This window comes from Macrobrachium nipponense, chromosome 1 (genome assembly GCF_015104395.2).
Source record: "Macrobrachium nipponense isolate FS-2020 chromosome 1, ASM1510439v2, whole genome shotgun sequence".
Classification (NCBI taxonomy): domain Eukaryota; kingdom Metazoa; phylum Arthropoda; class Malacostraca; order Decapoda; family Palaemonidae; genus Macrobrachium; species Macrobrachium nipponense.
This window is the reverse complement of record NC_087200.1, coordinates 143,118,034-143,128,033: the sequence shown is the minus strand read 5'-3', so window position 1 is coordinate 143,128,033 and position 10,000 is coordinate 143,118,034. Positions and strand designations below refer to the sequence as shown.

General features: G+C 34.6%; 1 protein-coding gene across 12 annotated transcripts in view; it reads left to right on the top strand.

Moving 5' to 3' along the window:
- LOC135219701 (axotactin-like) overlaps positions 1–10,000 on the top strand; it is a 97,041-nt gene that overhangs the window by 20,134 nt on the left and 66,907 nt on the right. For 11 of the 12 annotated variants that reach the window (XM_064256678.1, XM_064256684.1, XM_064256679.1 and 8 more), the window contains exons 2-3: positions 6,069–6,438; positions 7,494–8,426. In XM_064256678.1, the coding sequence (XP_064112748.1) occupies positions 6,069–6,438; positions 7,494–8,426 (1,303 nt within the window). The remainder of the gene's footprint in view (positions 1–6,068; positions 6,439–7,493; positions 8,427–10,000) is intronic. The other variant, XM_064256683.1, reaches the window with a different exon arrangement.

Genomic DNA, 10,000 nt, shown 5'->3' with positions numbered 1-10,000 from the left:
ACCCACCTTGTTTAATTGATTTATGTTATCAAAAAGCTCACAAAAAGTTTTATAGTGTTGCTATTTATGAAAAAGAAATGCCTAAAAATGTACTTAGCTTACCTTACTTTCGTGGATTTGAAATCATAATATCAATATTTAAATCGTTTCATGTTAATGTAGTGTTCTCTTATAACAATACCATTAAAGATATGCTAATTAAGAATAGTCCCGTAACAAAAAACATCATTTACAAAATTCCTTGTAAGGATTGCCCATCGTTTTACGTTGGTCAGTCAAGTAAAAATTTATGTGTACGTATTAAGCAGCATATGGATTCAGTTAGAACAGCCCAGACTTCAAATGCACTGTTTATCCATCTGAGTGAAAAATCTCATTGTATTAATTGGGGTGATATCTCTGTAATTGCTAGATCTAATGATTATGTTTCAAGAAATTTACTGGAATTGGCAAATATACAAATCACTAATAAAAACAACCTAAATCTTAATCTGGAAATGTACCAATTGGACCCATATATTTGTAGGATGTTTATGAAGGACCTTAAAATAAATGAACTACTAATAAATTAGTCACACATGTATATAGTTATTATTTCTCTCTCTCTCTCTCTCTCTGGTTCGATATTCTCTCTCCCTCTTGCTCGATATATATATTTATATTTTCTTTCGTATTTTCATTAATAATAATTTTTTGGGAAAATTTGTGTAAATTTTATGATATTAAATTGTATATGCTTCCTTGTTTTTTCAAAATGTACTGTTTTCTGAAAAAATAACTTGTTTACCGTGTGTATCCTCCAAGGTGGGGCTACCCTCAGGCGTTTCCTTGTTTCTGTAGAGTGAAATCGACCTTATTGCTAATCTTGTAGTGTCAGTTTGGATTTTAAGCCTTCTTTTGACTATGTTTTCCTCTGTAAAATCAGTTTGCCTTAGTAAAGGGTCGGAACAAGACCGAAAGTACTCGGCTATCTTGCTTTTTCATATTTTCCTTCGTGGCAAAAACCTTTATTTATACATAGCATCACGTTTTATGTACTTCGTGATCAAGTTATTCATATATATATATATATATATATATATATATATATATATATATATATATAAGTCTATCACATTACCGTGATTCATATACATATATCGAACTACAAATGTCCTTTAATATCTAATTCGCTCTACCTCGGAATTAATATATTAATATTTTTCATATATGCTTAACCGAGGGGGAATTTATTAAGCGATAATAGAATTGGCGATCGACAGGCGCGAACCAGCGACCTCTCAATTCTAGGACTGGCAGTGAAGCGAGAAGCCTTAAACCAGTCCTAGAATTGAGAGGTCGCTGGTTCGCACCTGTCGATCGCCAATTCTATTATCGCTTAATAAATTCCCCCTCGGTTAAGCATATATGAAAATATATTAATTCCGAGGTAGAGCGAATTAGATATTAAAGGACATTTGTAGTTCGATATATATATATATATATATATATATATATATATATATATATATATATATATATATATATATATATATATATATATATATATAGATATATATATATATATACATATACTATATATGTATATATGTATATATATATATATATATATATATATATATATATATATGTATATATATATATATATATATATATATATATATATATATATATATATACATATATGTATATATATACATATATATATATATATATACATATATACATTAAGATTAAAGAGAAATTATCAGTGGGGTGACCAAGTCAAGCAGCTTACCTGTGGATGAATCTCTTGATAGATACGGCCTTTTCTGTAACTTTTCTCATTCATTACCTACCTGAAGAGAGAGAGAGCAGTCTCTGAAATATAGTGCTTACTTTCTATATTTTGGTGTTTTTGTGGGCTCCTTATATATATATATATATATATATATATATATTAATAATTATATATAAATATGTATATATATATATATATATATATATATATATAATAATATATGTATATAATATATATATTATATATATTAATATATATAATAATATTATATATATAAGGAGCCCACAAAAACACCAAAATATAGAAAGTAAGCACTATATTTCAGAGACTGCTCTCTCTCTCTTCAGGTAGGTAATGAATGAGAAAAGTTACAGAAAAGGCCGTATCTGTATCAAGAGATTCATCCACAGGTAAGCTGCTTGACTTGGTCACCCCCACTGATAATTTCTCTTTAATCTTCTTAAGCCTTGGTTGAAGGAAGATCTCATCTATGATATCTGAATCCCAGGCATCCTTTGAGATGTTCATTACCTGTTTTTGTTTAATGAAGGCTGGCTATCATCTGGCTTTTGTACCAACATTTGCTGCTATAAATATATGTGACAAATTCCAGTTTATTCTGTGGTTTTGGTTATTTATATGGTTAAAATTACCAGAGCTCTGTTGTCCATACCTAACTGACTTTGATGTTGTATTAATCGCTGCCATTTGTAACCATATAAATAACCATAACCACAGAATAAACTGGAATTTGTCACATATAATTTATAGGAGCAAATGTCAATACAAAAGCCACATGAAAGAGTCAGCCTTGATTAAACAAAGACAGGTAATGAACATCTCAAAGGGCGCTTGGGATTCAGATATAGATAAAATCTTCTTTCAACCAACGCTCAAGAAGATTAAAGAGGAATTATCAGTGTGGGTAACCTAGTCAAACAACTTACCTGTGGATAGATCTCTTGGTATAAATCTGTAACTTTTCTCATTCATTACTTACCTGAAGAGAGACAGCACTCTCTGAAATATAGTACTTACTTTCTATATTTTGGCATTTTTATTGTAACAGAACATTTTTACCTCTCATACATACATATATATAGTATATATATATATATATATATATATATATATATATATATATATATATATATATATATATATATATATATATATCTACAGGGTGTTTCGAAATTAGAGGCACCCCCTCTATAGCATAAACTAAAATTGATATGAACAAAAACAAAGGTAATTTAGAACAGGTATTTATTTAAGTTTCTCTGTGAGTATTTAATATTTTTTGTGGCCTCCATCTGCCTGTACCACAGCCTGCATTCTTGAGGGGTATGATTTCAGCAAATTGCAAAAAAGCTGAGACTCAAACTCCATTTCTCTGAGCACTTTAGTCACCTCTCTTCGCAGGTCGTTGAGGCTTGGTACACCATCATAGTTCACTGTGTGCGATTCAACATGATTCTTTAAGATACTACCAATATTTTCACACACATTAAGGTCAGTGGAGCTACCTGAAAATTCACTTGACAAGAAGAAATCGATACCACTGTTTTGAAGCAGCTCCTGTGTCTGAAGAGCCTTGAAACATCGTGCCTTATCATGCAAAAATGTGACTTCTTCAACAAATAACACATATTCAGGATCTTTGAGGAAAGGAAATACTCCACCAGTGAGCACAGTTTCTCTGAAGTATTCGCTATTCCATGATTTCTTTTTCTTTGATGATCCACATTAACCGTTTGGCTGTGAAACAGAGAAAAATTCCCAAACATCCAGGAAATTTCACAACTTGGCGATAGCGCACGTCATCGCTGATATCATCCAACTTTGCAGCCCAAATGATGTCATTTTTATGATTTGGCTTCCTGACTGTGTAAATGAAGAATTCATCTGATGCGGCAACATGGAGAAAGTCGGCTTCATCCCAATCTTTGAGAAATGAACCACAAAACCATGCAAGATCTTCTCTCTGTTGCTGAGTGATGTTGGGCTTGCTGACAACAAGAAATGGCTTGATACCAGATTTTTTCAACTCACGATATACAGCGCTATAACTTCTCTTCTTTCCCCTTTTTTTTTTCTAGTTCAAGCGCCAATTTACGTAAAGACTTTCTTGGTCTACCCACTGCCTCAGCTATGATGTCTTTTGACTCCTGAGAAAGGACTTCAGGCCTTCCAAGATTCTCACTCTTTTCACAATGACAGTCATATGGATTTTTGTTCCAGTTTCTTTTAACAAAGGATTCATCTCTTTTAATGTATTTAGCTATCCAAGAATGTGAAATGAAGGATGTGCCAGCATCCTTGGTCTCTCTGAAGGTTATAGCCCAGATTCGGTCAATCCATCTGATTTCCTCCGAGTTGTTAGCCATGGCTGTATCTAACTCTGTTATTCAGTCTGCAAATACAAGAAATGTAAAATGGAAAATAGCTTAATAGAAACTTAAGATAATGCACTTGGAGATAGGCTATAGCAGAAAACTTCATAACTTTGTATTTGTTCTGTGGGGAGGGGAGGGGGGGGGTGCACCTCTAATTTCAAAACACCATGTATAATAATATAATATATATATATATATATATATATATATATATATATATATTATATATATATATCATATATATATATATATATATATATACTATATATATCAAATCAGGCATTGATTGAAGGAAACAGGCCAATCTACATAATTCTTTATTTCAACGTTTCGTAATAACATTTATTACATCTTCTGGGAATCTGTCAATTAATTAAAATAATAAAATTATAAAACAATCTTAAATTTACTAAAAATTAAGAAAATCGTAAAAAGACTAAAATTTACAATTACAGAAAATTATTATTTAAAAGCTGGAACCGCCAACCAACCTTAAGTTAGGAGAGAGGAAGACTGAATGATAGGAGACAACAAAAGAGGAGACACGTTAACTAAGTTAACTAAGGTACAGTTGGATGGAGGAGGTTTGGGTATTCAACTGGGGAACCAGCTGCTTAATGAGTAACGACTCTGAAATGGGTAGTTCTTGGGGGTTTGGTGTTTGCCCTGTGATGCAAAAATCGTCTCTTTCGATTTGTGTTTTGCAGATTTTTGCATGGTTCCTGATATTTGAATGTTCAGGGTTGGAGAGCCTACTTCCTGTTCGGAAACTTATTCCACGATGAGAATCGATTCTGACCTTCAGTAACCTCTTCGTAGATCCCACGTAAGTCCCAGAGTTACACTTTGGGCAAGTATATTTATATACTACATTTGAGGTCAAGAAGGGACTCAATCGTTCTTTATATTTAAAGAAAGACCCAATTGTTAATGGATTTTTTGGTATTAGATTAATATTAAACTGACTGCACCATAATGTTTTTCCATAATCTGGGTAAACCTTTTTCTGAAGGAGTCATCATGTAAAAATGATTTGATGTATTTCTTGGTCGTCACCTGCCTGCCCCTTGGTTGTATATATATATATATATATATATATATATATATATATATATATATATATATATATATATATATATGTGTGTGTGTGTGTGTGTGTGTGTGTGTGTGTGTGTGTGTGTGTGCATATAATACGAGAGGTCATTTCCACGTAGAATTTTTTCGTTTCTGAGTGAAATGAGTTATTGAACATTCAGTTTTGTATTTTAGGCGTCTCATGATTTACGACACTATATCAGCTCGCACTAGATAATTTACATATCCCATAGAGCACTGGAAATCTTGTGTGATTGTGTATATACAGGCACACTCATACATGTATATATATATATATATATATATATATATATATATATATATATATATATATATATATGTGTGTGTGTGTGTGTATATTTGTATATATATATATATAATATGTATGTATGTGTGTAGTGTGTGCGTGTGAAAGGACTCTGAGAGAGAGAATCTGACTTTTCCTAGTAAAATAATGTAAAAATGAATGAAAAATATGTAACTGCACGCAATTTGAAGAGTATTCTAATGATGTAACTCATAAAGGAACTTAATTATTTGTCCACTGTCTCGAAATATAGCAGGGCAATATTATTGTTGTTTTAATGGTCTCAGCGACTGTCTGTATCACGTACTGACTGACTGGGTTATCCAACTGGCGTCTAACTCTCAAGGGAAGAAAACTCATAATTGTCTAACAGCAATACTTTGAGAGAACTAACCCTTTTCATACATTCGAATAGTTTAATTGATGAAATTAATATATTTACGAAAAGGTTTTGAAGCTACTCATGTCGCATCTTTTCTTCTCCCATCAGATACACCTGACCTTGTTGCTGGCTGTCGCTGTTTCTTTCGCCGTCACTTTTGTCCTGTCGAATCCCGTCCCTCAGTCCGACCACAGTCATCACCACCACCACCATTCTACAGGAGCGGAGGAGGGCTATGAAGATGACGACTATTACGATTATTATTACGAGGAGGGAGGCGAGACCGAAACCGCCCCTCCTCCTGCTGGCGTAGTGGAAACGGGAGATGGTGACCGCTCCCGCTCAACTGCTGCTGGAGATGGTGTTGTTGGAGATACAGCTCAGGGTCGGTCTGAGCATCCTCCCCATCACCACCATCATGAACATGAGATGACGATGACCAAGATGCCACTGGTGAAAGATGACCGAGAAATTCCAAGTAAGCATAGATTTTTTTCCCCTAAAGGAATCTGTTTATTTGAACGTAAAGCACATTGACTTATATAACAAATGAATTAATAATGTTAAGAGGCACCGATATTGAAATTTAATTCACTGTTTATTTTATAACTGAAATACATTAAGTAAGCGCTGTATAATTAAGGAGCTTAGATTTCATAGCAAGCATAGATAGAATGATCTAATGGCAATTTTCGCTCAGCTTTTAATTAATTTCTTTTATCTTGTAAGTCAAGGCATTGCTTTCTAGTTCCTCCATTGTGATTTCTTATAGAACATATGCAGGATCTATTTGATTGGAGAATATGTTGCAGGATTATGATTCACATAAGCGTGGCAGATTATGAAATGATAACAAATATCGTATTCTAAGTTCGAATATATGAAAGGAAAAGGATTATCTTTCTTATACTTTCTAACTATCAGCGGCAGCAAACAAAAGTCATCATCAATTTTCCCTTCAGGTGATGATTAAATAGTTAGTGGGTCTGCCCTATTTTTTCCTGCTCTGCTGAATTTAGTTTGCTTTTGATCTCATAAACATCTAGACAAGGTCCCTTTTCTCACTCGGACACGCAGCTGTCATTTTCTGCTCCTTCCAGGATGATCAGTAACTCTGGTTTTGTTTCCTGTAAGACATGAGTAAATCTCATGTTTTGACTTATAATCCTTTACTGCAGTTAGTGTAGCAATGCATCGTTTTGCACCTTTGTATGTTAAAGGCTTTGCCATGAATTTTTCCAGATGGTAAGTAGTCTTCTTAATTGATATGCTTTTTAACCTGCTTGGCTGAAGATATTACTGAGACGATTGCAGCTCTAACCCTGATTACTTACAATGCTTGAAGAATGCCGACACGATTCCTCTAACCCTGCAGAAGATTTTAGTGCAAGCTTTACGGTGCTAGGCTACGCTGACCCCATGATTCACGAAGCCGCTGCTAACACTGCTATGCGAGCAACAGCAAACAAGATCTGCTTCTCCTAATCTCTCTCCTGGGATGAAATTTGGAACTTTATTTTTTCTGATTTCCAGTAGATACAGATGGATTAGCAAAAGGCGTTGCAGAGTCATCACAAGATGTGGAGATCCTACCAGTTCCGCTACCACTTAAAAGCCAAGGAGAGCAAATTATGGTTGAAGAATCGGGGAGTTTACCAGAAAACAGTATTGACCAGGTGCCTAATTCTATTCCCGTGGAAGCTGAGGGGCCAAGTGTACAAATGAGTGAAAATCATGCAGAAGGCAGTCAACCTGCTGTGATTCCAGGAGCACTGCCAGTTCTTAAAGGTGCAACTGAAAATGAACCTGTAATTCCTGACAGCATTTTGGAAAGCGAAATTCATCCAGAACTAAGTGTTAACAGCAATGATGTCGTGCCAGAAGGGAAATCTCTAGAAGATCCAGATATTGAAAATGAAGTAAACCAAAAATTGCCTTCTATCTCAGACACTTTAGAAAAACAAGATGGTCAAGTTCTGGCAAAAGATGAAATTTCAAATTCAGGGGATGGGGCAAACCCAGTCAAATCTTCTGGGAATGTTGATATCCCAGCAGATTCTGTGGCCCAGGCAGCGTTGGCAGTACCCCTTGTCGCGACTGAAAATCAAGAAACTGTAAATCCTAAAGCAAATGAAGGAGCTGCAGAGGATGTTATGTTAGAATTAGAAACACCAGAAAACTCCTTGGGATCACTTGATATTGTTCTAGAGGCAGAACTTCCTTCTGGTATAGAACCATTGTTTCCGGCTGCTGCGAATATTTCACAGAATGGAACTTCAAGTCCAGCAATAGGAGACGCTGGTGTAGAATTAGGCACTGTGATAGGTAACATAACAAAAACAGAAAATCCAATGATCATATCGCCAATAGCAAGGCTTCCAACACCTCCAGTTACTCAGCCCACACCTCCTTCACCAACACTTACAGAAAAAACACCTATCTCCAGTGGTGTTTTAAAACTTGATAGTGAGTAAACAATCTTTAAAATAACACACCATGCAAATGTTAGTTGTATTGTTTCTAATTAACAAGGTGGCTGTGATACTGAAGTTTTTAAAGGTGATTTTCATTTATTGGCAAGAGTTTCTATGGCCGTGTGCAGGATCTTTTTTTATACAGAGGAGGGATTAGACAAATGTTTTTCCATACCATAGTTTACCAGTTTTTATTATACTGGTAAAATGAGTGACAAAATAAAGTAGACCAAAATGAGCAGACAGTATATTACACTGTTTTAACACAAAATAAAAAAAATTTTCTTACCTCTTGGAATCGGCACATACATTCCATTTTTTTTTTGTATTTTAACAACTTTATTCCTTCCGAATGGTGGTGGGTGGTGGGTTTTAGGGTTAAAGTCCCAATAGCCCCTCCATGTGCACGGCCTTGGAATTTTTTTTTTTTTTTTTCACGTGCACTAAAGTAGACGAACAATAAGACCGTCTAGACTATATATACCCTTACAGAATCTTTTTATTCTCACTTTCTTTTTGTAATCCCATTCTTAGCTCTTCTCTGGGCTTTTGGCCCTGTCCGTATTTAAAATCTTATTAGACATAGTTGTGGCCCTTAGCCACTGGCGTGGTGGTTATCAGCACAAAATAGATCAAGCATCTTCTTTCCTTTCACATTGCTTATTTCTCAAAACAATTATTATCTATTTAATATCCTTTTGAAAATACCACCCTGTTAAGCAAGAGTTCATTCGTTTAGTCTCACCACGCTTACACCTACAACTAAGCCTTTCTGTAAACTTTCGATTTATGGTTTCATTAATGTATCTAATTCTTCAACGATTGTCTAGTGCTATCTGCTTTGGCTTAGAACTTACAGCAGTTAGTTTAAGCTTATTGCTCTTATCAATTTCTTTAATAGAAATAATACATAAAAAACATCATTTGTTCCTGAGAAGGCTGGCTGTTTTCATGCCTTTATTTGTTTCTCATACTTCGCATCTACAGAGTTTGAGAATATACGTCACGTTTTCACTACGAGAAATCTGGTTTATCATGATCTTCTCTGTTAGAGTCCGTACGGATTTGTCAGCGCTCAGTCAAAGAAGTGATCTTCTAAAATACTTTAATTTTCCTTGTTATTTTCTTTCTGACGAATTAGGGAAATTTCTTGCCTAGACTCGCGGTATTTACATGAATACAAAGTACTCCTTCCCCATCTGCCACTTTCCCTGCTTTTATTGATTCCCCGCGGAGATATATTCTTCCCATTTCTCATTGCTAGTCTTGTTCTGGCTCTCCCTGTCCCATCTTACTCTTGTGTAGGTGATTCCAATCTTCTAATCCTTTCCTTTTTCTCCATAACTGACTGTGCTATCCTCCTAACTATTATTTTTAACAGATTTAAATGGTACTTTTTTGTCCTTCAGTGGCGCATTTAATTATGGGGGAAGACCAAAGATTTTGCTTTCCTTGTTAAGAGATGAAGAAGACCCTTCCCATACACTCATTATTTTTTGCTTCTAGGTAGGGACGACTTTCATTTATACAAAATTCCACGCTTTCTTCCCTGTCTCACAACTGGAG